Source organism: Colletotrichum aenigma (genome assembly GCF_013390185.1).
Source record: "Colletotrichum aenigma strain Cg56 chromosome Unknown KSG_Cg56_contig04, whole genome shotgun sequence".
Classification (NCBI taxonomy): Eukaryota; Fungi; Ascomycota; class Sordariomycetes; order Glomerellales; family Glomerellaceae; genus Colletotrichum; species Colletotrichum aenigma.
In genome coordinates this window covers 3,619,682-3,647,267 of record NW_023500910.1, presented here as the reverse complement: position 1 = coordinate 3,647,267, position 27,586 = coordinate 3,619,682, and the positions used below count along the sequence as shown (strand labels likewise).

At 54.9% G+C, this 27,586-nt stretch overlaps 9 protein-coding genes across 9 annotated transcripts; 3 read left to right on the top strand and 6 right to left on the bottom strand.

Annotated features, from left to right (window-relative positions):
- Positions 1-806: 806 nt before the first annotated feature.
- Positions 807-1,794, bottom strand: CBF1 (Transcriptional regulator CBF1; the record flags this gene model as incomplete). Its single annotated transcript, XM_037322102.1, has 2 exons — positions 807-1,138; positions 1,188-1,794. The coding sequence occupies 2 exons, from the start codon at positions 1,792-1,794 to the stop codon at positions 807-809; spliced, it is 939 nt and encodes a 312-aa protein (XP_037180471.1).
- Positions 1,795-4,112: 2,318 nt separating this feature from the next.
- Positions 4,113-5,471, top strand: FYV10 (the record flags this gene model as incomplete). The annotated part of the gene is made up of 3 exons (XM_037322101.1): positions 4,113-4,163; positions 4,221-4,760; positions 4,818-5,471. The coding sequence occupies 3 exons, from the start codon at positions 4,113-4,115 to the stop codon at positions 5,469-5,471; spliced, it is 1,245 nt and encodes a 414-aa protein (XP_037180470.1).
- Positions 5,472-6,546: 1,075 nt separating this feature from the next.
- On the bottom strand, positions 6,547-8,107 carry Cnot7 (CCR4-NOT transcription complex subunit 7; the record flags this gene model as incomplete). Its single annotated transcript, XM_037322100.1, has 2 exons — positions 6,547-7,596; positions 7,658-8,107. 2 exons carry the CDS (start codon positions 8,105-8,107, stop codon positions 6,547-6,549), a joined length of 1,500 nt encoding a protein of 499 aa, XP_037180473.1.
- Positions 8,108-8,670: 563 nt separating this feature from the next.
- On the top strand, positions 8,671-9,101 carry CGCA056_v006850 (uncharacterized protein; the record flags this gene model as incomplete). Its single annotated transcript, XM_037322099.1, has 3 exons — positions 8,671-8,684; positions 8,761-8,865; positions 8,933-9,101. 3 exons carry the CDS (start codon positions 8,671-8,673, stop codon positions 9,099-9,101), a joined length of 288 nt encoding a protein of 95 aa, XP_037180472.1.
- A 1,359-nt stretch (positions 9,102-10,460) lies between these two features.
- On the bottom strand, positions 10,461-11,609 carry CGCA056_v006849 (uncharacterized protein; the record flags this gene model as incomplete). The annotated part of the gene is made up of 1 exon (XM_037322098.1): positions 10,461-11,609. One exon carries the CDS (start codon positions 11,607-11,609, stop codon positions 10,461-10,463), a length of 1,149 nt encoding a protein of 382 aa, XP_037179487.1.
- A 3,921-nt stretch (positions 11,610-15,530) lies between these two features.
- On the bottom strand, positions 15,531-16,316 carry CGCA056_v006848 (uncharacterized protein; the record flags this gene model as incomplete). The annotated part of the gene is made up of 1 exon (XM_037322097.1): positions 15,531-16,316. The coding sequence occupies one exon, from the start codon at positions 16,314-16,316 to the stop codon at positions 15,531-15,533; it is 786 nt and encodes a 261-aa protein (XP_037179488.1).
- Positions 16,317-16,755: 439 nt separating this feature from the next.
- Positions 16,756-17,695, bottom strand: TIF6 (Eukaryotic translation initiation factor 6; the record flags this gene model as incomplete). The annotated part of the gene is made up of 3 exons (XM_037322096.1): positions 16,756-17,302; positions 17,407-17,565; positions 17,661-17,695. The coding sequence occupies 3 exons, from the start codon at positions 17,693-17,695 to the stop codon at positions 16,756-16,758; spliced, it is 741 nt and encodes a 246-aa protein (XP_037179481.1).
- Positions 17,696-18,397: 702 nt separating this feature from the next.
- CGCA056_v006846 (Protein NRDE2-like protein) lies at positions 18,398-21,803 on the bottom strand (the record flags this gene model as incomplete). Its single annotated transcript, XM_037322095.1, has 3 exons — positions 18,398-18,941; positions 18,991-19,433; positions 19,491-21,803. 3 exons carry the CDS (start codon positions 21,801-21,803, stop codon positions 18,398-18,400), a joined length of 3,300 nt encoding a protein of 1,099 aa, XP_037179482.1.
- Positions 21,804-23,823: 2,020 nt separating this feature from the next.
- Clcn5 (H(+)/Cl(-) exchange transporter 5) lies at positions 23,824-26,787 on the top strand (the record flags this gene model as incomplete). Its single annotated transcript, XM_037322094.1, has 7 exons — positions 23,824-24,037; positions 24,115-24,494; positions 24,544-25,695; positions 25,743-26,075; positions 26,129-26,512; positions 26,568-26,678; positions 26,731-26,787. 7 exons carry the CDS (start codon positions 23,824-23,826, stop codon positions 26,785-26,787), a joined length of 2,631 nt encoding a protein of 876 aa, XP_037179479.1.
- Positions 26,788-27,586: the final 799 nt, after the last annotated feature.

The following is a 27,586-nucleotide window of genomic DNA, read 5'->3' as shown; positions in this document are numbered from 1 at the left end:
ATCGAGCGCGATTACGTCGGGCTCATTACTTTTAGAGGGCACGAGTCCGCATACTTTAGCATGAACGGAATACGTGCCCTTTGAGACCATTCATCGTAGACCAGGCACAATATTTGAGGTCAGAATCAATATTATTTCTGCCTGAAAGATAAATAGCCAGCGACTCAACCAGAGAAGCGTAACCTCCGACGCCAAGACCGGGCAGACGGGACGTCTGCCCGTATGCATGACTGCTCAAAGAAACCCGAAATCCTACGATACCATCACGAAACCTCCAACGCTGATACCAATCCATACGCGTAAAACAGAGTTTGAAGGGGCTAGGGAGCAATGATTCATTATAGACTATCTGTCTGTCGGATGTGACATCCATCGTGCTTTATAATTGAGTAAAGAACATCGAAGAAAGCAGCTTAGGGCTGCTGAGGGGTATAAGTTGAAGGGAAGGAAGGAGGCGCGGTGTAAGCCTGATTTTGGAGCACCATCAGGTAGTACCTGATTCTTGCGTCCTCATCCATCATTTGCTGATAACCGACGGCAGCGGATTGAGAAGCCAGCTGGCCAGGTTGAAGGGAAATCGAGGTTTGGTGCTGGGTAGGGAGTCTATTGGGAGGCTCAACACTGCCAACCCGATGACCGTCGACGGAATTAGAGGGAACGTTGCGAGGTGTCGGAGATGAGCTAGACTTGACTTCGGGAGACTCATGACTTCTGCCCGAGACCTCCGAAGTCGTGTGAGGTAAAAAGGCCTGCTTGGCGGTAGGGCGCGGCTGAGTGCGAGGCTGGGGGCTGTCGGCCTTGACCTTCTAAGTTGCGGCAGCTGGCTCATCCTTATTCGCCTGAGGGTACGAAAGACCAGCATTCTGAGCAACGCGTTTCCACGTCTCTAGTTCCTTATAGAGACGTTCACACTCTTGCTTGAGCTTGTCGTTGGACGCACTGAGCTCTGCTATAGCTTGCTCCGTCAACAGCTTCTCCAGAGTCCACTTCTCGATGTTCTGGTTCTCGTTCTCCTTGAGCTGGTTGATGAATGTGACGGCGCGCTGGAGGATAGATCCCTTGTTCTTCTCGCAGTTGGGCACGATCTTGGCGAGTTCGTTAATGCCCTCATTGATCGTCTCACGACGACGGCGCTCCACTGTCCACATGTTAGTGTACGTTCAACGAGTAAAGTTAGGCGTGCTCACCCTCTTTGTGGTTGTCCTTGCGCATCTTGTGCCACTCCTCCGAGCCAACATCGGGTTTCTTGGCTGGTGCACTGGCAGATCCGCTGGAGTAGCGATGTTGAGGCGGCTGGGGTGGAGGAGGCTGATGTGTCTGATGAGGTGGTTGAGGCATACCCTGCACTCCATTGGTAGGCTGAGGAACGTTCGGCAGTGATGACATGAGTCCATCAGGGGACGGGAAGTGATCCTGGTGAGGAGGCTCATTGGCGGCCTGAGCAGCGAATTGCTCTTCCGTGGTGGGCGGAACGTGGAGAGTGGGATACATCCCAAGAGCGGCAGCCGCGGTGCTGGACGCATTGGCCGGGTCGGCGGCCTCGGAGTGCTCGGCGGCAGCGGCTTGCTGGAGAGCGCTGAAGTCGGCGACATTAACGCCATTAGCGGCGGCGGCGTTGGCGGCCTCGATGGCATTCTCAATGAAGGCAGTGGTGTCTGCATCAGGTCCGGCGCTGGTGCGCTTGGCACGGCCAGGACTCGTAGACTCCGACATGTCACGCTTGCGCTTCTGACCAGGAGAGGGTGACTGAGCCAGCTCAGACAGGTCTGGGTGGTCGCTGAGGACTTCGGCCATCGTACTTATGGGGTGAGGAGGCCACCAAAGTTTTCGTGGGACGAAGAGGTGGTTGATGGTAATGCTAGACAAGCGTCCACAATTCAGAGTTTTAATCAGCGCCCAAGGTTGGTTGATGAGGCTGACGAGGTTGTTAGCATCGAAAAATCTTGACTGCACCGGGATGGGAAGCAAGAGAAGGTGCCGAGGGGGGAAAAGGTGAGATGAGGCACTCTGGACGGAAGGTGAGACGAAATTCACTGCGGCTGCAGAATCTGGAAGGAAGATGACAGCCAGCCTGGTGCAAGAATGGTGAGAGCACTTGCCCTTTGAGTTGACGTTCCTGCCTTAAGACTCAGGTCTAGTCGACCATAGAGCATTGTTGAGTGAGGCTGTGAATGAGCTGAAGGGAGGCAGGCGTAGCAGGCATTTTGAGGGCATTCAGTCCTTCAGACCGTGCATCTCACGTAGAGGAGCAGTAGACATAGGAGCACAGGTAGTGTTTCTTCCTCTCATGATAGATTTGTATCATTCATTAGTTCTTGAGAGGATTTCTCAAGATCAATCGCTTGATTGTGGTTGGGAAGAACATCGCGATGCGCGTCGCAAGAGGATGGGCTTCATTCCAGAAAATAGCGCAAGCGACAGCGACAGACGTGCCCTCAGAGAAGGGCAGGCCTGCGCGTTGCATTGGCCGTGTGATAGTGTGAGAAGCGATAGGGTAGAGAGGAAGATCGTCAGGAAAAATGGGACAGGTCGCATACCTCTAGATCATGTGCTTCGCAGCGTGGTCTGGGCGGTGTAGGGAGGGAGCTCCAGATCACGGGTTTTGCTGGAGTTCACGTGTTGGCGGCGTGATCAAACTCGTGATATCGCGCGGCGGCGGGTGCGGCAGCTGGGGGGCCCTTTCGCTCCGGATGGGGCCGGTTGTACCGTTGTAAGTGTCGAGGTTCAGGTCGAAAACTCTCGAGGACGAGTCGAAAAACTTCACGCGAAATGCAATTCTTGAAAAGGATCTTCAGCAGTTCGAGACGAACTGCAGGCTTGCGCTACTCTTTTAATTCCTGGGCAAGAGCAGGTCGGGGTGGTTGAGTCGGGCTTGTCGATTGGGGGGGGGGGGGGGGAGCAGCAGCGCAACGACGGCGGGAAGCTCTGGTCACGCGGCAGAGGAAGAGGGTGAACACGTGCAAAGTGGGTGAGGCTGGAGATAAATACGCTTGAGAGCGAGGAAGGATGCAGGCCTGAGGCAGGATTTCGGACATGGCCAATCAGCAGACCGAAAGCCACACCCCCCAGGCGCCCGGCTGGCCTGTGGGTGCCAACGTACTCCTTCCGCGACTGCCCCGATCCAATCCCGTTTCTTCAGAGGGGCACAAGCTGCAGCAGACTCCCCGACTTGGGAGACATGCAAGTGATGCTTGTCGCGTCTTATCGACGACGCGCCTTATCGTCAGCCGCGACTTGTTAGTACAACACACAGCACGGCCGAAGCTATCCGTACGGGCTACGGGCCAGCAGCAAGCTACGACAGCACCGCATAGCAGGGGTAGCTCCGACCGGTCTGAGGAGTGTGGGTTTGTTAGCCTCTGGCTTCGGTACAGTGCACCCAACCATCGCCTGGCGCGTCAGGAAATGCCGAGCCTCGCCAATCACCTGATGCCGCCGTGGGCTGCCAGCATGAATCAAGTGACTGATGGGTTGTGAGACATTCCACTTTGAAGACGAGCACAGCGTCTGCATCGGCCAAGATAGTCTCGACTGTTGTGAGTCGTCGCCTCGTTCGTGTGTTACCTGCTTCATTCTACCACCAGGGATCACGACGGTGACTGAGGTGCTTACGAGAGACGGGAGGTGGGGCTCCAGAAAGCTTCAGGGACCTCGGCCTTATGTAAGCGGGTGCGAGCCACAGATATGGTCTGTGCACAGATAGCAGTCCGTCACTTGTGGGGTTTGAGATGAAGCATCGGAAGTGAAGCACGAGAGCAAGCTGTGAATGACGTCCTGGCAGGAGAAGTTGACGAGCGAGTTTGACGTCTTGATCAGTGAACGAAACTAACCCAGCCCATGAAACTTGCTTGAAAACTTCCCGCTCCAAGGTCAACTTCCATATATCTAAACAGCCACCCTGGCCCCGCCACATTGACATCGGACCCGGATAACGTCAACGTCGTTGGCGCCGTATCAGTGCATCTGTGCTCCCAGCTTCCACTCAATCCCATCTCCCGAATTCCCGAGCCACAGCGCCAACGACCAACACCCCTCCGCCGGAGAGGCCTTTCACCAATAACTTTCCAACCCGCCATTGAAACCCGCGAGAGCAATCCTCTCGAAGCTCCAATATGGCAGACCACGAATATTCAATAATCAAACACCAAGACCACCTCCTCCTCGTCCGTGCTCCCCCTCCTCACCCTCCCGTTACGATCTGAACTAACCCATGCCACCAGGACCAACCCCTCCTCCGCCTCCCCTACGAACTCCTCCGCAAAAACTTCCGTCAAGCCCACTTCACAGTCGAGAAGGACTCGGCAGCAATCAAGTTCCTACTCAAAGAGACAGCCACCGCCTCTGTCAACGGCCGCGCCTCCCCCGACGATGTCCTCAAGAACCTCGACACAATGATCGCCCGCATGCGCGGCGTAAAACGGAAACTCACCGCCCATGCCGACGAGGAGGCCCGTCTGACCCGCCAGGCCGGCGCCAGGATCTCACATCTCGGCGACCTGTATGGCATGCACTCCGTCGACGACGTCAAGTATGAAGCGTGGAGCCGCGCGCGGCTGGATCGTCTGCTGGTCGACTACCTCTTGCGGCACGGCTACAACGAGTCCGCCAAAGCCCTGACAGCGGAGCGCGGCATGGATGACCTCGTGGACGTGGAGACGTTTGTGCAAATGAGTCGAATCCAGGAGGCGTTGCGGAACGGAAGCGTCGTAGAAGCTCTTGCGTGGTGCCAGGATAACAAAAAGGAACTGAGAAAGATGGATGTATGTTCTCTCCCTCTGCCACCAGCCCCCTCCAATAATACTAATGAACCATCTCAGAGCAACCTCGAATTCATGCTCCGGTTCCAACAATACATCGAACTAGTCCGCACCCAGTCCCAACCAAAACTGCTGGAGGCAATCGCCCACGCGAAGAGATACTTGGTCCCGTTCAAGGCGACCTACCCGGAAGAGCTCCGCAAAGCCTTCGGCCTCCTCGCGTACCCCCCGAACGCCGCCAACGCAGTCTACTCCGACCTCTACAGCCCAGACCGCTGGAACACCCTCGCGGACCTCTTCACCCGCACCCACAACTCCCTCCTCGCCCTCCCCTCCTTCCCGCTCCTCCACATCGCCCTCTCCTCCGGCCTGTCCGCCCTCAAGACGCCGGCCTGCCACTCGGCAAACTCGTCCCACGTCGCCCCCTCAGACGCAAACACCGCCACCAACGCCTCCGCGACGGCAGGCACCCAGTCCGTGTGCCCCATCTGCTCCACCGAGCTCAACGACCTCGCGCGCAACGTCCCGTACGCGCACCACACCAAGAGCTACGTTGAGCACGACCTGTTGCTCCTCCCAAACAGCCGCGCCTACGGCAAGGAGCGTCTGGAAGACTACGCCAAAAAATCGGGCCTCCCGCCGGACCAGGTCAAGGATCTGAGGACCGGCGATATCTACTCGGTAGACAAGCTTAAGAAGGTCTTCATTACATGAGCAATCTGCGCCCCTTCGAGAAGGACGAAACGGCGTTTGTCCTCCTCGATATGTGTACCACATCATTATGTCTTCACCAGGTTGCAGGTCCGTTTGTTACAGCGTAAAAGGTCATTTCAAATGGGTTTGGAGTTTCAGGCGCAGCGTCCCCCTTTTTTTCTTGGAAATTTCTTAGAAACCAGGCAGGTTTCAATCGAAGAAGTACAGTTGTACCAGAGTGTTTAGACAAACCCAATCAAAGAAACACCCGTTAAATCAAATGTGTCGTCGCCGTCATACGTCTTTCGCAGACAGACCGAATCAGGATACATCATCAGCAGCAGCACTGTGAACAACTAAACACGCGTTTTAATTGCAGTCATTCCCCCAACCCCACCGTTTGATCCAGGTATTCACAATACAGTACATGATTAAGAGAAGTTTCATACGCTCGTCCTCTCTTATCTCGCTCTCTCTCACTCCCGCTGTGTCTTCTTCCTTCTTTAGTTGGTGACAGCCCGTTTTCCTTCCTTGACCCTTCCAGCACCGCAAGCTGGGTTCACTTTCCGGGCCGGTAATGCATATATAGCTTTCCATCCATCAACGTCCTCGATGGCGTTTGTTATTTGTGTGTCAGTGTGTTTGTGCGTTTCCCCCCTTTCCTTGAAATGAAAGAAAGCCATGAACACCGCCCACTCCTTGGTCCAACCCAGGTTTCCAACAGCCGTGCTCGTTTTCCCTTTTTTTCTGACGTGATTCATGAAACCAGGACCTTCCCGAATCCCAACTCCATATCGAGTCCGCGCACACAAAGACGTTTGACCGAAAAAGACGAAACGAGCCCAGAAGGATGTTGCTCACCCCTCTGGAACCCGCCTCAAACTAGATGTACTCCCGAGGCTGAGCTTGTTCGACATAAAGAGTGGATAACAGCTCGTGGACCTTCAAGAAAGAAGGAATATTATGCAAAACCAAACCCAGCGAGGTTGTGCCCCCGAGAACAAGTCACCATGGCCAGTCTCAGGGTACAACACGCGCCAGAACCCTAAAGCATCCCAGTGTGGTAATAGTAATGGGCGTCCGGAGGCTTAACTTCCTAACTTCTGCCTGCAAAGGCAAAGTTACCGAACACGCCGCCGCCCCCACCCGGTGTCATTGGGCCCATCGATAGGCCGTTGGTGTTGTGGGATTGCGCGGCGGGTGTGCTCACAAGGCCGACACTAGCAGTGTTGGGCGTGCTTGGCCCGCCGTTCTGCTGGCCGTTGGGTCCCTGGTGCGACTGGTCCTGGTTGCCGGCGTTGTTACCAAACGGCAGCCGTTCGAGCACCAACAGGTCCGGAATGCCGAGTCCCCACACCTTGCCAACGTGCTCTTCGGGGATCTCTCCGTTGAAGATTTTGTCGCGCATTTGGAAGAAGACCTTGCCCGTGAGCAGAGAGTCGGAACCGGCCTGATGCGCGTTGCCCACACGCTTGATCTTGAGGGAGTCGGCAATGTTCTCGAGACCAGACTTGTGCTCGAACTTTTGGAGGATGTCGGCGCTGCTGGGGTCGCTAGGGGTGAGGAGTCCCGAGTTGTGCAGTCGGATGGCATGCTTCATAAGGTGCTTGACATCATAAGCTGACGGGAAGTACTTCTTCATGACTCCATCGAAGTCCGCTTCGTCGTTGGGAAGGTCGTTGCAGGTGAGGAGCTTGGTGAGGTACCCGAAATCGTAGCCACCGTGGAAGGAGATCCACTTTACGTTGTCGAAGCAGACGAGACCGGACGGGATGAGGAGGGAGGCGAATTCGTGAGGGTCGATACCGTCTCTCTCGAGGAGAGCAAAGTCGATGCCCGCACTCGATAATGATTCGATCGATTTCTCGTTGTACATGTCGTCCTTGACGGAGAATTTGAAGTTGAACTGCCAGGCATAGGGGAAGGGACCTTGCGACGCGGCCCTTTTGCCCGCGGCACCTAGTTCAATGTCTTGAGTCGAATTTGGTCGCGCAGGAGGCGTTTCGCCGTCTTCGTTAAACAGTGTCAACCCGATCTGGATGACTTTGAGCATATCAACGTTGGTGCGCAGGCACTGGTAGTGGTAATCGCTCTTCCCCCTGAAAGAGCCCATCGGCCGTGACACCACGCCTGGAAATTCGGTATCCTACGATTGACAGTCGTCAGTTTTGGTCTTCCCGAGTCTCGGGGGCTGAGCCTCAGCTAACCATGGCAATATACGGGTACTTATCGACGAGCTCCCTCAACACGGCCATCTCCTCGACAAGATTGTGCTTCCAGACCTCACGTATCCTTCCCTTGTTCTGGGTCGTTCGCGCCGGCGCACCGCCATGGTCGAGCCCGAAGTTGTGCTGCGGCTGGCCGTGCGTTTGCTGCTGCAAGTTCGCGGCGTGGAAGCTCATGCGCGCAGCGTGGCTGCTGAGGCTGTTATCGGCGCCGAGGGGGAAGCCGCCGTTTAGACCTGGAGTGCCGCCGAGAACATTTCCGTTCGTAGAAAAGGGGCTGATCTGGGCGTTGGCGTTGAGGTAGGAGGGATTGCCGCCGAGGGGAGGCCCATGGTTCGCGGCATGGCCTTGGGCGGCGTGGGAGGGGAACTGCTGGTGGTAAGGCGATATGGTGTTGGGCCCGCCAGGGAACCTAGGGATCGGTGGCGGCATGCCAGAATATGCCTCCCGAGAAGGGGCTTCAAGTTATATATGAAGTGTTGCGAGTCTACCGCGTCGTCGAACGATGTTTCGTCGGTCTCTGAGGGGTTGTGGACGATCCACGGCCCTGCATTTGCGTCTGGGGTTGAGGAGGTACGGGGGCTGGCAGCAGAAGAGCGCCTTTGTTCTCCGCCGCCGGTCGTCGGAACTCGGTCTCGCTCGGTGAGATGCGTCGTCCAAAACGTTCGATTCTGCGCGTGCTTCGGTATCGTTGCGACGATTGATGTCTGTTTCGTTCGTTCTGAGTCGTGCTATGCGATGGGCGCTGGGTAAAGATACGTCTGGCTGAGCTCGGTTTTAGGGACAGAATGTGTGTCTACGAGCCCAAAGGCTTGCTGAGTTGACCATGGACGGAGGAGTGGTCTGTGCGGGGCCACGAGCCAGAAAGGTACGTACCCGCGGGACTTTCCGACGACAACATCTCAAAGATCTCCAATCAGCTTCTTTCCAACTCGACTGACCACAACCCCGAACCGTCCATTGTTGTACGGCGAGACGACATTCACACAGCAATCATGCAGCCATCGAGGTATACTCCTTCCAAAGCGCTCAATTGACTTGGTGCATTCGAGACCAGACAACTAACGGACTCCCTCCGACCATAGGATACTCAGGGCCGCCCACGGCCCGAAGCCCAATGTCACCGGCTTCGACATGAGAGCCTTCAAGGAGGCCGCCGGACAGCCTAGATACGACCCCTGGGAGAGAGCGTTAGTGCAGACCACTGGCATGCGGGTGCTTGCGATTTCTGGACAACCGCTGACGGTGGAGATACAGAGAGTCGTGGAGATACAAGGGCCCCTTCACGAGGTTCAACCGATTCAAGGGATCCTTCCCCGGCCTGGGCATTGCGACCGTCGCTTTCGCAGGCTACTGCGCGTACGAGTACTTCTTCCTGGCCGACGACCACCACCACGGCGACAGCCACGGCAACGACCACCACTAGAAGGGCGGCTTGGAGGGGAAGCGAGACGGAGGGGAGTTGCTCCGCTGTACATTTACCTCTCGAGTCGGCAGACCGGCTCGCTGGAAGGGTGTAGACGAAGACGAATTGTATTCCCGCGATCAAGAACACTGCCGCATATGACTCCGAAGGTGCCGTGATGTTAAGACTGAAGAGGCAATAGTGTGGTTGGACGGTGTGCTTTGCGATCGAAGCATTCAAAGCTCTGGTCTAAGATCATGCCCGAATGCCCCCTCTCAAAACAGAAGGCATTCTGTATGCATTCGTCGCCAAACTACGGCGGCACCTTTCCGGGCTCGCTGGTCTATATCTGGAGGCTATGCGAGGCAGTCAGCCCTTGAACATTCATGCTCAAACCATAGAAGCTACCTATCAATCTTGTGGTTTTGTACTAGCTACGAAGAGAATCGAACAGTCAGTGCGTACCAGTATGACATGTTTGCTTGCTTCAAACCTGTACGGCTCTCATCCTCACAGGATGTGTTGGCTTAGAACTACTTAGACTACCAAGCGGGTATCTACTTGAGCGCGAGCGCAAGCAGGGTTCTCGTAAACTCCCCAAGCTTTTCAGAGCGAGCACTGAGGGCATACTAGACACATCCATAAGAAACCACCATCATGGTTATCGCACATGTATCTAGCAGTAGACCGACCTCCAGGGACGTCAGCCTGTGAAGTATGCCACCCCCGCTAACCGAACCATATGGTTATTCGTCCTGTAAGACGGTTTCTGCATGAGCGACCACACCCCGCCTCATCTTCAGTTCTGAATTAAGTTTTCAGTGATCAAGGTGCCTCAGCCATCTCACTTAGCTCATATTACCACGTAGCAAATGCTCCCTCCTCAATAACCAGCGTACCTCGAACTGCCAGTGGAAGAATGTACTTGAACAGACAGCATGTCCCGTCGAGAAACGTTTGTCGTCCCTTTCGCACAACGTCGTTGCACAGACACCCGTTTCAACACATCATCCCATCCCATCACAGCTTCTGCTCAGTCCAAGCTTCTGACAAGTCGGGGTCTGTAACGTCTTGTGACGTTGTCCAAGAGCTGTCAGATGTAGGTTTTTTTTTTCCTTTGATTGCAAAAATACTTTCCTTCGCCTCGCTAACATCATGCAACACGCAGCCGTGTAAGTACTCAACAAGTGCTTGATTCTCTACACCTAGCTCATACGTTAAAGAGGTATATGCCGTATATCGCCAAACGTCAATAATGCCAGCTCATTGGTATCACGTTGTCCGTGTTATCCCGTAACCGTTTCCGTATCCCTAAACGCCAATGAAAATCCAACAGATAATGGGCCGTTATAGAAGTATATGTAAATCCGCCTCTTTCTCTTAGTCAAGTCTAAGACCGTTCACGACGTCCAACGCAGTATCCACACACGTTTCGAGCTCAGCAACACGGTGCTTCAGGCCGCGGTTCTCATCCCTCAGTAGGCTGACGGTGTCCCACGCAGCCCGCTCGTCCTGGCCGCGACAGTTCGTACATGACGTCGCGCCGGCTTGTTGGTTTGCGTCGCCCGTCACACCTCGCATCAACTTCTGGAACACGCTCGTCTGCTGCGGAGTCTTTGGGGCAACCGGCCGCGACGCTTTCGGGGGGCCCAGGGTATTGCCGGTATTGCTCCTGGCGAGCGCGGGAGGCGTATCGTTACCCTCAAAGACGCTCGGCGCGGCGGTGGTCGGGCTTCGTGATCTCGAGAAGACGCTGGCGTCCTCGACGCTTTCCTCATCGGTGTCGAACCCGGCACTCTTTCTCCACTTTCTCCTCGCCTGATCTTCCTCCACACCCAGGTCTTCGGATATTGATGATCCCTCGGAAATAGGCCGGCCCCGTTGGCTCATCAAACGCTCCTCTTGCCTTGCCTTTTTCTCCGCCGCTAGTTCCGCCATGAGTTGTTGCATGGACTGCTCCTGCTCGGCGACCTTGGAGGCCATGTTCTCAAGTTGAACCTTTAGGTGCTGAATTCGTGTGTCGGCTTCCTCGTTCTCGTCCTCCTGAGCGTCCTTCTCTTCCCGCATCTCTTGGATTGTGGCATGCTGCCGTTGGAAGGCGTTTTGGTATTTCGTCAATAGGCCGATTGCCGTAGTCTCGAGATTCTTGAACGCCGCAGGGGAGAAGGCGTCCCGATGTGTCGGTGAAGACGGAGGGAAGAGGGCTTCTTGGATGTTGAGGCTTAACAGCTCCTCGTCTTGCTTCGGGTCGGGGACAGCCTGGTTACTCTTCCCGAACGGAGAGCTGAAGAAGGCGAATCTTGAGGTATTTGGCGAGGTTCCTTTTGACGTTTGGCCAGCTGTCGCCCTCCTCTGCAACCTCGAGGGCGTTCCGTCTGCGTCGACATCGTTCATTTTGTTCGTCTGGGTTGTCGGACTGGTTCCTTCCGCGCTGTTGGGAGATCCAGAGCCGCCCAACCAACCGCTCAGTATTCCTCCTCGAGCGGCGTCTGGTGATTTTCCACTTCTGTTGTCTCCGGTAAGAGGCATCGTGACCGACGAGGGACGGCCGCTCCCTCGCTCTGTAGATGGTGAGAGCGTCACCTGCGGGATAGAGTAGTTTGTGCGTGTGGAGGGTAAGTTTGGAACAGATTGCTGCCTCTGATGTCCAGTCTGGAGTCTTGGAAAGCTTCGGTTGGCGGCAGACGGACTAATGCGACACGGTTCGGGTTGGGTAGGCGGGTTGGTGTTTATGGCAGCACCGGGGGTAGCGCTCGGGGAAGTTGGATCGACGGCTGGATCTCTGCTCGCGGGCCCATGTGCATGGCGTAGAGTTTGAGAGCCGTCCATTCCAAAGTCCGTCGTTGGGCGCGGAGCGGTAGACGGGTAGTCTGAGGTGGAGGCGGCGTGACGACTTAGCATGATGCGTTAATGTTTCGTGTGGGACGGGCAATATCTCTTGCCTCCCAGCTTCAGTAGGGAGGTACAAGCTCTGCTCGCTGGGATAGGCTTGGGCCGGGGTTTGCGGGCTTGTTGGTACTGGAAATGTGAATGGATCAACACTGGCAAGGCCCAAACAGTGAACAGTGACCGAAGAGTAGGGACCCTTTCTTGAGCTAGGAGCACCCCGAGTCGCAAGCGGCCTGGGCCAGGAAAATGAGTGCGGTTAGGGCGTTGGGGAGGGAAGTGAGAGGAGGCCAGACTCAGAGTCTCAGTCGCTGGTAGGGGAAAAACGCTGGTCGGTCGATTTGGACAAAGGGGAGCGAGGGACTTCAGGCGAGAAGCCAGGTTCCCCTGCAAGCGAGGAGAGCGAGCGGCCGGGTTGCGACTAGGGAGCGATATTGACAGGCGACGGTGTACTGCGCGGTAGGCTGCTTGGCTTGCACAACTCGCATGAACCTCTCGGAATGAAATGGTTGAAGACGGACGGACCCGGTCCTTGCAGGTGTGCGCAGGCTGCCGGATCGAGGAACAAAAAAAGAAGTGTCGAGAGGCGTCGGCGGCGTTTTCTTCGCGGGGGTGGTTTGTTGGACGTCGAGCTGTCAAAGTCGCAGGTGAGTACGCAACTGCGCTTGTGGCTGAGAGCTAGCAGTGCGGGTAGATCTCTCTGAAGGCATCCGTCTTGTGTCGTGTTGATATTGATGCGCTGTGTTGTATTGTGTCTCCTATCGCGGGAGGAGAAAAAGCGGGGGCCAGAAGTTGTGCCGCTTTGCAATCCAGTCGGTCAAAGAAAGGCAAACGGCCGAGTCAGGAACTGCAGGCACGATTGGTAGAGAGGCCGTCTCCGTACGGTAGGCTCCGGAGGTAGGCCGTGGAGTGAGTGCGTAGGCAAATGACTGCGAAGGGGTATCGAGCAAAGAGAAGCCGTCGGTTTCGCTGTAGCACTGCACTGCACTACAGGACCACAGAGAATGTCGAAGAGGCGTAAATGTTCAACGAGGGATCCTTGCGTTGGCACGTTGGGTCTTGAGGAATTGTGTTTGCTCCCACGAGGTCGGGCTCAGACTTGCAGGCCGTTATGACGGAGAGTAAAACCTTGGAATCAGCCAGCGACGCCCACGGAACGTGATGGAGGCGGCAAGCATAGGTCCCTGGGAAAAAGCCAAAAGAAAACCAGAACCAGAAGCCGACGCGGACGCGGCAAGCGACGTCAACAAAGTCAAAGCCGACATTTGGAGGAGGTTGGGGGAGACATGTCCAACTTTCCCCCGTCTTTCGGGCTGTGAGACCCCGTCAACCCATACAGAGCCCAGCATCCAGTATCCGCTGGCTCCAGTGGCCGGTGGCCAGAACATGGAAGCCATCATCAGTTGACCAGCTCCCCCTCCAACTCCTCCACTCACAGCAACCTCTGGCCGCCCTGCCATGCACCGGCTCGTCAGCCCGCCCCTCGGCAAGCAATCAGCCACCAGAGTCCGGCCTTCTCTCTCTCTGCGTTCCTTTCGCAGTCCGTCAGTTGCGCTGCGTTCTGGGCTCTTGAGGACCCGTTTGTGCCGGTCGCCGGTCGGCCCTCCAGTTAGGTACGTAGACGCACACAAGAGGTACGCGTGCCTGGGCACTCTACGGGGTACATGGTGCACGTACCACCCATCCCTGGGCGCTGGGGCTCCTGGACCCTGGAAGTCGCATTGCAGGCCGATGCACTTTGGCACTCTGCAGCGGCCAGACGGGAGGAATTCACTGTTGGAAGGAATTGTGCTCAATGCTGTCCCGTGCGTGCGGATGTCAACTCGGCACAAGCACAATTGCCTTTGCATTCCTCAATCCCTTAGCTCTAGGTATTTCATCCATAAAGTTGGTATGCAACTTGGGACGGGGCAGGTCATGATCTAATGTCCAACGTTGTTTTCACAACACCACTTCACCTCTCAGCTGGGTGGCCACCCTCACTCAACCCAACTCACCACCAATTCTCTAGCTGAACTTGGATATCCCCAAGTGCGGTCATAGAACCCGTCCGTTTGAATCTTACCTTGATCCTGAGCGATTCCGCACCATCAAGGATCTACAAAGCAGGAAGGCAAAACATCGAAACGCCAATGATCCTCAGTTGCTCAGCTCGTCAACCGGTCACGCTCAGGCACGCAACAACCCCTTCAGTCGATATTCACGTGCAGATGTTCATACTAGCGAGATCAAGAAAAAAAGTTCCGATCCCTAGTCCAAACAAAGAAACAAGATCGAAGAAACATTTTGCTTCCTTTTCCGCCCCCTTTCCCCCTCGTCGTATCCTCCGTCTCGCACGGCCGATCAAACAAAACAGACACCACATCGCAATCTCCACCATTCCTTCTAGCGAAGAAACAAAACTGTGGGATACGCGCCCCCATCCCGTGAGGCTTAAACAGACCTTCTTCCATGGCGAATTCCATTCCATTGTGCGGCTGGCGTTGAAGTCTGAAGAATATCTTGAAATAGACCCCGACCTAACACTACAACATTCCATCACCCATCGACCATCATCGACACAGAACCTCCCTCTCGGTCCTCGCACGTTCCACCGCCATGCCCGCTGCGGTAGCGTTTCCCTTCATGCCGAACCAAGCTCTGATTTTCTGGAATCCTTCGGTGGCCGGTGCTTTGCCGCCCTTCGGAACCGAAACAGAAGGTGACAAGATTAACTTGTGCGGGCCAAAAAAGGCAAAGGCCACTCTGAGCCCAGGGTTGCAGATCGTGACACCCGTCAAGAATGGGAATGTGGTTTTTCCCTTGCCACCCTCGGCACTTGTGAATGCGGTTGAAGTGCGGGGTTGAATAGCCATCTATTATTTTACCTTTGGTCAACTTGTTCGTGATGTTTCCAACAGCACTTTAACGGAATTGACTCTGATCATTGTTTCACTTACTGCGCCAAGAACTCGTAGACGGCCGGGGCCTTCATGGCGCTGCATTATCCCCACAAACGCCCCTATTCATCATCCGGACCGGCCGGTGGTCCTCCGGGGTTCCGGGGCCGGCTTCATCGGCCGGATATCGCGATGGCCATGACTGCGCTTGCAGGGACCTGGCATTAGTGATATTCTTGCCATGGCAATGCCAATCCGGATGTCGCCAACGAATTCAGTTGCCGGGTGTGACGGTCGCGGCCTCCAGAGGCGCAGTCGCGGCGGCTGATCGACGTTGCGGCTGATATGCCAGGAACAGGGTATCTTGGCAGAGGACGTCATCATGATTTCTTCAACAGAAATCCTTCAACCCCAACCGACAATGCTACCCTGCCCTGATTGCATTCATCGTTTGCACTTCGTAGCTCGCATTACATGGCGAAGCTGGGCCCAGGAGCTCATGTGGCGAACTGCGCGTAATGCTGATGAAATGCCTACTAACATTATTGAGGATGCTGTCTTGTTTTAGAAGACAACTTAATGCTTAATTGAGAAATTGGCTATAACAAAGTTGATCCGTCGCACTAACTTCACCAGGCTGTATGTTGCAAGCAACGTAACCACCGTCGCAACCAACATCACCACCTCAACCTCTGGCCTTCCTAAGCATGCTCCAGCGTCTGAACCGCGACAGCTGCTTCACAGCCTCCCTTCGGAGCTCAACATCCCTCGGCGGCGGTAGTCTCCTGTCATCGACCTCGTAATAGCTCTCCTCAATGGCTTCAAACCCATATTTCTCATACAGCGGCTTCCCGCCCTCGCTAGCCTCGATGTAGACGTCCAACCCCATGCAATCAGCGCGCTCAACAACCCAATCCATGACGAGAGACGCCGCGCCCCGACGTCGATACTCCGGGATCGTGAACAAAATGTTTAGAACTGGTGTAATCTCGACGTCAGTCTGCGAAGCGACCCTCGCGTGAAACCTGATTTCGCTTCCTGCGACAGACTCACACGCATGCGGCCAGTTCGCATTCCTCACAGCCCTCTCCAGAAAATCGTTCAACAGCAAACTCGCAACCCACCGCGGCTCTCCCTCCGGGAACCACGTCGCTTCGACCTCCCGATGCCCGTCGTACGGGTTCGGGCCGCCCCTCTCGAAGAAGCTCCACCGGCCGCCGGCGACAATCTGCCCCGTCTCGTCGTCGATGACTTTGAGCCATGTGCTCGTCGGGTCGGCGCGGTGCTCGGCTCGCATCCTCTCCGTGGCCTCCACGAGAGCAGCCTCGCGCGCCGCGGGGTCGTCGGGCTTCCAGTCGCCCATGAAGAGTCGCCAGACGGCCGTGTCCGGGTTTGCGAACCCTTCGCGCAGGGCGGCGATGAGCGGGACAAACTCCTCGTCGGTCTTGACCTCCTGTAGTACGAGACGCATGATGTTGACTCTGCGGCGGCTTTCGAGGGGAGGACCGATTTCGAGCCGGGTGTCTGGGCCTTCTTTCGTTTTATACCATGCCAGAATCAATGACATTAATATAGTTCACGCGATGTTTCACACAAACGGGCCCTGTTCGCAGAATGGACATACAATACGAATGTCTCGGATTTGGGAAAAGCACATCAACAACTTCGAAGAAACAGGTAGGATCCTAACTGCCCGTGGGCTAGGTATATTCCATGCCAGGCGCAAGAATCCTCTCTCGCGTCCTCAGCATTAAGACTGAACCCTAAAACTGGCTCGCAAGGAATCGAGCCTCTCAAAACCGTTGCTCAACCCATTAATGGTATCCCAAACCAACCAAAGACCTGAATGAACCCAGAACAGCCGCACACCGATTTTTCCTCCACTCTTCCCCGATCGCCGTTCTCCATGTTTAGTAGAACGACTCGACCATGGTGTCCTTGAGGTTGGTGTTGACGTTGCTGGGACCCAGACCCTCGCCGAGCCTGAACACGCTCTCGATGACGCTCAGCTCCGTCGCCGTGGTGTCGAGACCGGTGACAGCCATCCAGTCGTTGACGACCATGCCGGCACCGACAACGTTGCTGCCGCGGTTGACACTGCCGGCGACCAGAGGCACCTGCAGAAGACTGGAAAGCTCGTCCTGGTCCTGTATCGAGGTCTTGGGGTGGACGAGACCACCCTGGTTGGAGAGCGACATGTAGGATCCGACCAGCACGTTGTCGGCAATGGTCTGGCGGAAGACCTCGACGCCGAGAACGTCGGCAATGATCTCCTCCGTCTCGCGCTCCAGGTCAGGGTGAATCAGAGCGATGTGGTCGTTGCAGACAATGACGTTGCCGAGAGCGGAAAGACGCTCCTCTATTCTCTGTATGCGAATTTCGTCGGGCAAGCTATTGCGAAGATGTTGGAGTTCTTGGTCTGTTGTGCTCGTGGGAACAAGGAGGCCCTTGCGGTTACTGGAAGGTGATGGTCAGCTTGAATTGTTTGATGCTCACGCGACCTCCAACACGGCCACCGAAAAAGGCACCATCAGAGATTTTAGAGGTGTTGATGTGCTTACCCAGCTGTTAACCGGCCAATGATTCTCGTACCGGCAATGGTTGTCCGGCAGATGGGGATGACATCTTGCAGCTCGGCCTCGAAGACACTGTAGAAGTTCTCGCTCGCACCGAGGGCGGTCAGAGCATAGGAGTTGGTGAGAGTCGCAAAGACGCCGACCCTAGGAGTCTCAAAGTCAGCATACCGAGTTGTCGGTGGCCGGATCGCTGCAGAAAGCAGGATGGCGGGGTCGGGTTCGGCGGGGCTTTTGCTCACTCGTTGGAGTTCTCGAACTGCGCGCGCACAGCCATGATTGTGTTTGTCCCGGTAAGCTCGGTGCTGACTGTTGGAATGGTGAAGAGGGGATGCCAGTAGGGCTTCGTAAGAGTAGTTTGGTCGCAAAAAAAGGGCCCTAAAGGGTATGTTGTCGTGGTAAGGGTCCTGGTGGTTTGGTGATGATGGAATTTTTGCAGAGGCGGAAAGGTCCCATTAATAAAAAGCGTCAATCGCAGAGGTCAAGGTGGGGCAGGCACGGCTGGCTGCCCGCTTTCTGCAACTTTTTGGGTGCTGTTGCCGCTTTGGCTAGGCTTTTGCGCTGAGAGCGGGGCACACCGGGCTGTGGACCCCTAGATTCACTGCGAGCCAGTGGGAGAGGAGGGACGGAATGTATGGCTGATGAGTCACTTTGCCTACAACGAGCACGAAACCGTGCTAATTCGATGGTTTCCATTACCAACTGCCTTGTCCGCGTCCTAATTTTTTGGCTGACGCATCGCCACTCTGACTCTTCATTACTGCAGCTCATAGCTGGACCCATTGAGGTTCCTGGTGAATCATTCTGGCGCCCAGCCCGTGCTGCGGCCAACCCCGGACACTACCCCAATCTGCTTCACCGTTTGAATCACTCTAATGGCCCATCATCATGATGGCTTGGGCTTTCTCCCCAGGAGCAGGAATTGCGGTTTCTAGCCCCTGCATGCTGTGCATGCTAAACCAGACTTAGCTGGGTTCTCTTAACGACGCTTCACCTTACTTCTCTCATGCTTCGCCACAAATTCCTCCAAATCGACGTGTATCCGCAATCCCTTGGAGGTCATCGTGTTGAAGACAGACCTGAGCTCGAACTCATCCATGACGTTGATGAGCGTTGTGTATGCCTCGAGGGCCAGATCCTTCGACCATGGACAATGTCGCAGCCCGCGGAAGAAGACTTCCTTAGCCTTGTGCCGGAACTGTTTCCTTGCATAGCTGAACTTGATGTAGCATCGCCAGAACTCTGGGTTTGACCTGCATGCTGGGGTATCTAGAGCTCGCTCAAACGCCGCCTGGGTAGAGTGTACGTTTCCCTTCAGCAGCTCGTAGCGAATCGCAAACATGCGGCTCCCAATGCAATCGTTGGCATCGGTAAGTGTGACCTTCCGAAGAATGTCCCGGACAGGATCATCGATGCTGAAAGTCGTCGAAGCCCATGCGAAGAGAGAAAGGAAAATGGTGTTGCGTGGGAACAAGTCGATGCAATGAGCGAGCTGATCTCTCAAGTACGCTCGCCGGAATGGCCTGATGTATGTTAGTCTGGAAACTCTTGCTTGAAACTTGGTGAACTTACCCTCGACTGGCATGATGGTATAAAAGTCTTGCAGCAACCTGCAAGAGCCTTTCGTGGGCTTGAGACTTCGCTTGGCCCTGTGCACACAGTTCAGAAGAGACGGTCCATAGTCTTTCCATCGCCATGGATATGCTTCCTTGGGCCTCAGACGTGGGTTCGCTACCCTCTTGCGATGTGAGATATACCAGCAATGCAAGGCATTCTGCACTCAAAATAGCTTCATCCGGCTGCCTGAGAGAGAGTTGTTGCTCGAGGTCGTCCAGCAAAGTCTGACGAGCCTTCAAAAGCTGCGATGGAGACGGAGCTGCCAATCCCGGGGCATTCCTCAAGGACTGGTCAACCGAGGCACAGAGACGCAGTATGGCCTGATTCTTGTTCCCTTCGTCAAGTTCCATCCATGCCCACGTCTTGAAAAGCAACAACCCGCCGGTGGAGCTGGCAGGCTGAGATATGCGCGTTAGTGATACGGAAAATTCGTGTGGAGCGCAGCGAGCACTTACTGAGACCAGACTAGTAGCTGATGAGACAACCTGACGGCCAACTTCCAAGTTACTAGCTCCAACCTCGGCCAGTGCATAAGCGTTGTAGAGGGCCAGGTTTGACGGGTCTTTCTTGATGAGAGCTTTAGCGCGCTTTTTGACGTTGCCGGGTTCGTTGGCGACATCCACGGCCAATGAATACTCTGCCAAATCCTTCAAGCCGACCGATATTACGAGTTGTCGAAGACAATTCGCAACCCAAGATAAGTCTACGGGTCCATCGAGAGACTTGGCAGTGCAAGGCCAGCCACTGAGTAAGGAGAACCAATTCCGTCCAGCAAAGAGTAGATCGGAAGACACAGCAAGGCGCACCCCGTCTTGCTCGAAAGCGGGTATACTCTTGGTCTCGTCCATAATATCAGGTTCGTTCGGCTTGCGAAGGACGTCGGCCTCGAAAACGCTTAGACTGCCAACAACAAAAGAGTCATTCTCTGCGCTTTGGGTCCATGGACTCGAGCGAAACACTGGGGGAATACAGCAGAATATGAGAAGGCCATCCACCAATTGCTTCCAGACACGGGAAATTATTGTGGATGGGATGGCAAAGAGAAGCTCCTCGATGTCTGAATACATGACAACTCGGTATGGATCGTCCTCGAGAACATCATCCGTGGCTCGGCCTGGACTCCTGGAGCTTGTTGCCCGGAGACGCTCTGTCGCACCCCAAGATTTGTATACATCTCTGGATTGCACCATGGTGTCGTCGTCTCGTTGCTGTTCTGGAGAATCCACCGAACCATTGGTCTGGACGTAGTGGCTCCAGCCGGATGCGTTGTGCTCTCCTAGCCTTGGTGCTTCATCTTCCCAGAAATCTCTAAAACAACTCAGTATTTCAGATTCTGGCAGGGCGTCATGCGTGGAAGGTCGTTGCAAGTTGAGTTCGAGAAGCGCTTGCCACGCTGCGACTGCCGATTCACGATAGCCAGCGTCGTATATGAATCTGGTGACTCGCAAAAAGATGTATATCATCTGCTCGTAACGGGAAGCCTCCATATCGGTATTGGCGCTATACACTGGCCCTGGAGAAGCCGAAACGGATGACTGTTTGGCGACGGCTCGCAGGCGTTCAATGTGCAGCTTCTTGATTTCGCTGTACTCAAACGTCTTCAGGTCCGTGACTTTGCGGTCGATCCTGGCCTTCCAAAGACAGAAACTCACTTCGTGCTGCTTTGCCACGTCCGACCAACGGCTGTCAAGCTTTGACGAGGACCAGACCTTGGCACCCTCAAGCATGAGACCAAGGAGCAGCCGTTCTTCGTCTTCCGGTCTTTTGGCTTGGGCAAGTGCAGACTCGTACATTGATATCTTGATCTCTGCAAAACTGTGCATCTCACCCTTTGTTACTTCGCGGTCTAGACTTTCGCCAGCTTTGAGGAGAACGTCCTGATGGGCGATGAGCTCGAGCCATCCTGCAATGTCATCAGGATGTTCCTTGACCCGACGAGACAGGTGAATTGAACGTTGCTTGAGTGGGTCGTCTGTTTCCGTGTTCAAGTCGCCCTCCTGGTCGGCGTCAAAGTCGATGTCGCTATCAGAGAACTCATGGGCCTTGGCCTTGCCCTCGATTGATCTGTAAGAGGGTTTATCGTCTCTATCGGACTCTGGCTCTTCGGTGCGGTGTCTTTTGGACGACTTGCTGAGTGGTACGAAGTCCTCTTCGGCTTCCTCTTGAATTTCGTCTCGTGGGCGAATGCGTCTTGTTTTCACTCTATGAACCCTCGCCTGGAATAGAGCTCTGTCTCGCAAAGTAGAGCTGCCCTCGCCAGGCATCCGAATGCTGAATTCTTCTCTGGGGCCATCTCTGTGGATAATGAGGTAGCCATCAGAACCGAGGACTTTTCCACGCCCGTCACGACGATATGTGGGCACCTTGCCGCGGTCGTTGCCGCCATATCTCCTGATGAGGGGGTCACCTTTTGTGTCTATGACGAAGACGCCGTTTCCAGCCCTTTCTTCCAGAGTCGTGGCAACGTTGGGTCTTTTAGCAACAACAAGGGACCGTTCCTGACTGAGGCTGCGACTGCGTTTGCGATCACGGTGGCGGTGTTCCGATCGATGCTCTGATCGGTGATCTGACCTATGCCTCCGGTGGTCGTTTCGGTGCCTGGACTCATGCCGGGATTTCTTCTCCTTAGCTACCTCACCTGCCCCATCCTTCCGGCTGTGTGTGACTTCACTAGACGAGGATTTGGCCAACGGCACAGGATCGGGTGCCTTGGGCTTGAAGGTTGAGAACTTCGGCGCCGTCAACTTTTTGTCCCCGTTGTCTGACATATCGCCAATCTGCGGCTCACCAGGTCATAATTAAGGTGCGCACAGTCAGATGCGCGAAACCGTGACGGCCGCTTGGCAGGCCTGCAGAATGATCCCACGCGAAGGGTGGATGCCGCTTGTGGCGCAGAGACTATTGTCGCGATGAGATGAGGTCGACTGACGTTGGCGCGTCGAGGCTTCTGGCGACTCGGAACGGTGACCGAAACGGAGGATTGGCGACGGTGGACAAATCAAAAGTCGAGTTCGTGCTGTTGATGTGCAACATGTGATTAGGTAAGATGGCCCCAAGACGGTAGTTGTTGTGGTGGGGGTACGGAGGTGTTCCGTTCCAGAGTTGCACCGTTGCACCCAAGAAGGTTTCCAGGCACGTGTCTGCAACGGGTTACAGTGGCGCCCTCCACGCCTCACTTCCTTCAGTTCCCAGATAATAAATCGGGGCGCTCAGCTAGGGACATCTGGGGTTGGAGCTGTGGGAAAAAACAAGACATGACCGGGCCCAGGATGCTGGGTTATGTCTGGGTCTCGAACCCAAGGCGCTGCGTCTGTATCCAATTATTTGGAAACGAGGCCAAAACGAGCTGATCGGTAGGTTGGTTCAAGAATAGTCGTCGCGATGCGACTGTCATCGAGTCACGGCGGGTGATGCCTGCCACCAGGTGGCTTAAATAGCACTGAGCAATCAAAGTGGTGTGCTGTCTTGCACCGGCGGGCTCTAATGTAGGACATTGAACGATGTGATGCAGTCGAAGGAAATAGTCTGGTTCTCTGCGTCAAACTGCGGAACGTTCCAGGCAAAGGCGACACTTAACGGTGCGGATTGCCGTCCTCCAGCCACCCTTTACTCGTGACAGATGCTGCGCAGGGAACTGGACGTGGGATTGGCTGCTGATTGGCTGCCGGTGGCGTGCGGCGGAGTGGAAGTTTGCGGAACAGGTCGGGTCGGCTTTCCACTGCTCAGGGCCCTTCAGTGCGAGGTAGGGATTCAGCAATCTCAGGGTCCTACCTCGCCTCGATCCGACCGTTTTGGCGGAAAGTGCGCTAAACTCGGGGCCAATAACCGCCGTCCAGTGGCATCCAGAGGCATCCACCAAAGGGTCACCCGGTGCAATGACCTCACGGCCAAGCCTTTCTAACACCCTCTAGTGCTTCCTCTTCCACCGCCTTTGCTGCGAATAATTTCCAGCACTGTTTACAAGGGTGGATCACGCCCTCGACTTACCGCGCGTGCCCGGTGCACAGCCCGATACCTCGATGCCTCGGGGGGTAGGGGCAGGGGGTGGGGGGGCCTGAGGAAAGTGGACGGGGTCAAGACCGTCTCGAACCAAGTTATCGCATTTTGTTTCGCTTCCAACTTGTTCTGACCTGCTGCCGATCGTCTGTTGCGGTGACGGGCCTTCAGGTTTTTTTTGAATCATTTCCATTCTTTTCCTCTTCCCCGTCCATCTGAATTTTGATTCATCTCGATCCTCCCCCGCCTGGCCGAACCGAAGTGCCGTCTGATGGATAAGTAAACCTGCCAAGGAACTGCCATGTCTTGCCCGCGATAGTCATCCGCCTACCTTCGTCGCATCTGACACCGAACCCCTCGACGTGATCAGCCTCCCGCCGCCTCCCCAGCCAAGTCATATCCTGCTGTGTCTGCGTCTTCCCGTCTTTGGAGCAACCCGGAAGGATTCCACGTTGGCTTCACGTGCAGAGCTATAACCTGCTGCTACCAACCTTGTCCACTCAAGTTGATCGCCCGACCTGTCAAAGACGTCCAAGTCCAGACGTTCGCCTGCAACTACCCCTGAACACCTTCCAATAAGTGTCTCCTTCACCAACCTCGCCTCGACAACCTCGATCGTGTTCTGTGCCCTCAAGCTTATCCCATCTTGAGCCGACGGGCCTTGTGTGTCTTCTGGTTCTGCGCCCAATCTTTGGACGATTCGTGGAAGCGAGCCCAATCACGCATCACTCGAAACAAAACCGAGAACTTTAACGGCTCGAGCCGCTTTGCACCTCTGCATCAACTTTGATCATGGCCGATTTTCCAGATGACGCCGCGCTGTCGGTGCCTCCGTCACCGACGAACACGAGAAGACCGAGATTCGACCGGACAAGCTCGCTCGGCGAGCCGGACGAGCGCTCACCTTTACTCTTGAACTCGAGATCTCGGATTCGGCGACACCAAGCTAACCCCGACAGTCCCAAGTACCTGACTCCGGGCCTGTCGAGGAATCACAGCACGGCTGGTAAGTGTCTTGCTCGCTTCACATGCTTTGCGCGTATCAAGGAAACATGACAGCTGATCCATGTCCTTGCCTTCCAGGAAGCATCAGGAGCTTGCACCACAGTCGCAACCCTTCTTTCGGCGCTCGCTTATCGCACGCCTTCTCCGACTTCCCAGAATCTATGTCCGAGTCGAAACGATCAATTCTACCCGACGAACGAGTATGGTACGATCAATTCACGTCTACCGATTGGGTTCACGATAACATCGTCGATGCCCACCGAGCCAAGGCCCTCAAAATGCGCAAGGACTTCTGGGGAAGGATATATGCCATCTTCGATGCTTCGCAGGGCTGGATTCTTAGTGCCGTGTGTGGTGTAGCCGTTGCTCTCGTCGCATACGTCGTCAACTTGTCCGAGGCTACCGTATTCGATTACAAGTATGGGTACTGCACACGCGGCTGGTACATCAGTGAGAGGGTACGTTTCCTTGCCTCGGAGATAAGTCCACATAAGCTAATGGTACCAGAATTGCTGTCCAAAAGGACCATGTGATGATTGGGAGACGTGGTCAGAGTCCATGAGATTCTGGCCTTTTGGAGATGCCGGAACTGAATTCACAGTCTATCTCGTTGGTGTAGTCGGCTTGGCCTGCATTGCTTGCGCCTTGACGCTGACCACGAAAACCGTGGTACCCTCGGCATACCGTATGACGACCTTTGACGAGAATCTCGCCGCAGAACTTGCCCCCTACGCCGATGAACCTGCAAGTGACGAGAGCCCGACCCCTCCGGAGGTTGTTGAGCCGGTTACAGCGACATCAGAGCCCGAGCCGAACGTACCGCCCCCAATGATTTACTACTCAGCTGCTGGTAGCGGTGTCGCCGAAGTCCGCGTTATTCTCAGTGGCTTTGTTCTCCACGGTTTTTTGGGTTTGAAGACCTTGGGTATCAAATCTGTTGCTCTAATTCTCAGCGTTGCTTCTGGTCTTAGTCTTGGAAAGGAGGGCCCCTACGTCCACATTGCTACCTGTGTGGGAAACATTGCCTGCCGCCTATTTGCGAAGTACGACCAAAATGACGCCAAAAGGCGCGAGGTCCTATCCGCAGCTGCAGCCGCCGGTGTCGCCGTCGCTTTTGGTGCCCCGTTAGGAGGCGTACTTTTCGGACTCGAGGAGGTCTCTTACTTCTTTCCTGCGAAGACCCTCTTCCGCACATTCTTCTGCTGCATCGTCGCAGCACTGTCGCTCAAGTTCCTCAACCCCTACGGCACCCACAAGATCGTCATGTTCCAGGTCAAGTATGTCACCGACTGGCATTACTTCGAAATCGTATTCTTCATTGTCATCGGAATACTTGGCGGCGCCGCTGGAGCTATGTTCATCAAGGCGTCGAAGCATTGGGCCAAGACTTTCCGTCGGATCGATGTTATCAAGAAGTACCCTATGTTTGAGGTTGCTTTGGTCGCTGTGGTGACTGGCATTATGAGTTACTGGAACGTCCACACCAAGCAGCCGGTCGCTAAGCTCATGCTCAATCTCGCCTCTCCATGCCACGACGGAACTGATCGCGAGGACTACGGTCTTTGCCCAACGACATCCGAAGGCATCCCTCCTGTGCTTTCGGGCCTCTTCTCCGCGTTCTTGATCAAAGGGTTCTTGACAATCATCACGTTCGGAATTGTGAGTACATAATGCGCCCAGGGAGAGACAAAACTAATTCCTCGCAGAAAGTACCGGCCGGAATCTACGTGCCGTCCATGGTTGTTGGCGGTCTGATGGGAAGAATTGTCGGCCACGTTGTTCAGTACATTGTTCTCATGTACCCCACCTTTGGGCTTTGGGCTCGCTGTGCTGCATCGCCAACAGGATCGTGCATTCAGCCTGGTGTCTATGGACTTATCGCCGCCGGATCCACCATGTGTGGCGTCACTCGGTTGTCAGTGACTCTGGCAGTTATCCTCTTCGAGCTCACGGGAAGCTTGGATTACGTTTTGCCGTTTTCCTTGGCCATTCTCGTCGCTAAGTGGACTGCTGATGCCATTGAGCCCAACAGCATCTACGTGAGTACAGCCTAGCATGCCTGAAGGCTGAGTGCCAAGACTAATCTGAGCAGGACCTCCTGACCAACATGAACTCATATCCCTTCCTCGATAACAAGCATAAGCCAATCTTCACTTCCGACCTCGCAGACATCGTTCCTCGTGTTCGTCGGGAAAGGATCATTGACGTTAGCGCTTCTCCCGTCATATCCGCTCCCAGTCTCCGTAAGAAGCTTCAGACTTTGCACAGAGCAGGTGAACTGGATGGAGGTCTTCCCATCATCCGCGATGGTATTCTTGTGGGGCTTATTCCAGCTCCCGATCTCGAATTCGCTTTGGATAGCCTGGACGACGAAGCTTCAAGCATGTGTCTGATGGCGCATATCCCCACCATCGAAGACTCTGATGACGAAGAGATGGAGAGAGACAAGACGGATTTCACGCCGTACATTGACCCGGTGAGTTTGGATCCTTTTGAAAGTCGTTCTCGAGCACTGACCAATCTCTGCACAGGCTCCCGTTGCATTGGATATCAGATCTCCCATGGATCTTGTATATGAGTGCTTTGTCAAGCTCGGTCTTCGATTTATTTGTGTGCTCAAGAATGGGCGGTACGCAGGCATGGTAAGTTCGCAAGACCTGCTCACCAGCGATGAACTTAGCTCATTGTCTTTAGGTTCACAAGAAGAGCTTCGTCAAGTACATGCGAGAGCTTGAAGAAAAGGAGCACTAGTCTGCCGCTCTCAGGTTCTGTTTCTTATCGTTGCAAACCAATACCACACTTCGGCGGATGTTGTTCGGTAAATATCTGACGCATCAGAAAGGATGCGTAGCATCAAGCGCGTTTTGGGCAGGCAGACCATTCGGCATTTATAGCATGGCGTCACATCATTTCAATCATTTTATACGTTTTCATCGTTTGTTCCTGGGTTTGGTCCAGAAGTGGCACTATTTCTTACGCCAGATTGCATAGCATTTCTTAGTTTGTCCGACGACTCAGGATATATGGGAGAGGATAGATTGTCGTTCGTCGTGTCGCATGGTAGTTCTGACTGAAACAGATTGGTTGGTCACGTGCAATAAAAGAGTAGACTTCTTGAATATAAGATGTCGGTGTGGTGAGGGCCGTACGAACAGGATAGGGCACCGGCCCGTTAATGTCGGCCTCCGGCAGCGCGCGACGTTCCGGGTGGGCCCTCCCGTCTGTCGGCAGTGCGGCGCGAATTTCACCCAATCTAGAAAGCAAACCGCAATATTCGAACCTATGTCACCAAGATGGCTTTCCTAAATGCCGATGGCGAATCCATAATTCACTGTTATGTAATGACCGGCAAAGCCATTCCCGGCCCGGTTTCCGGTCCCGGCATCGGCCCTCTCGATCCGCAGGGGCGACCAGTGGATATCTTGAGGTCGCGGCATCGCGCTAGTCCCCAGGTGCTCCCCTGGCTAGGTGGATAGGTTCCCACCAAATGCTTATCATTGTCGGCGGGAAACGCTGTTATCGCCTGATACGCGCGGCGGGGGCGCGCGGA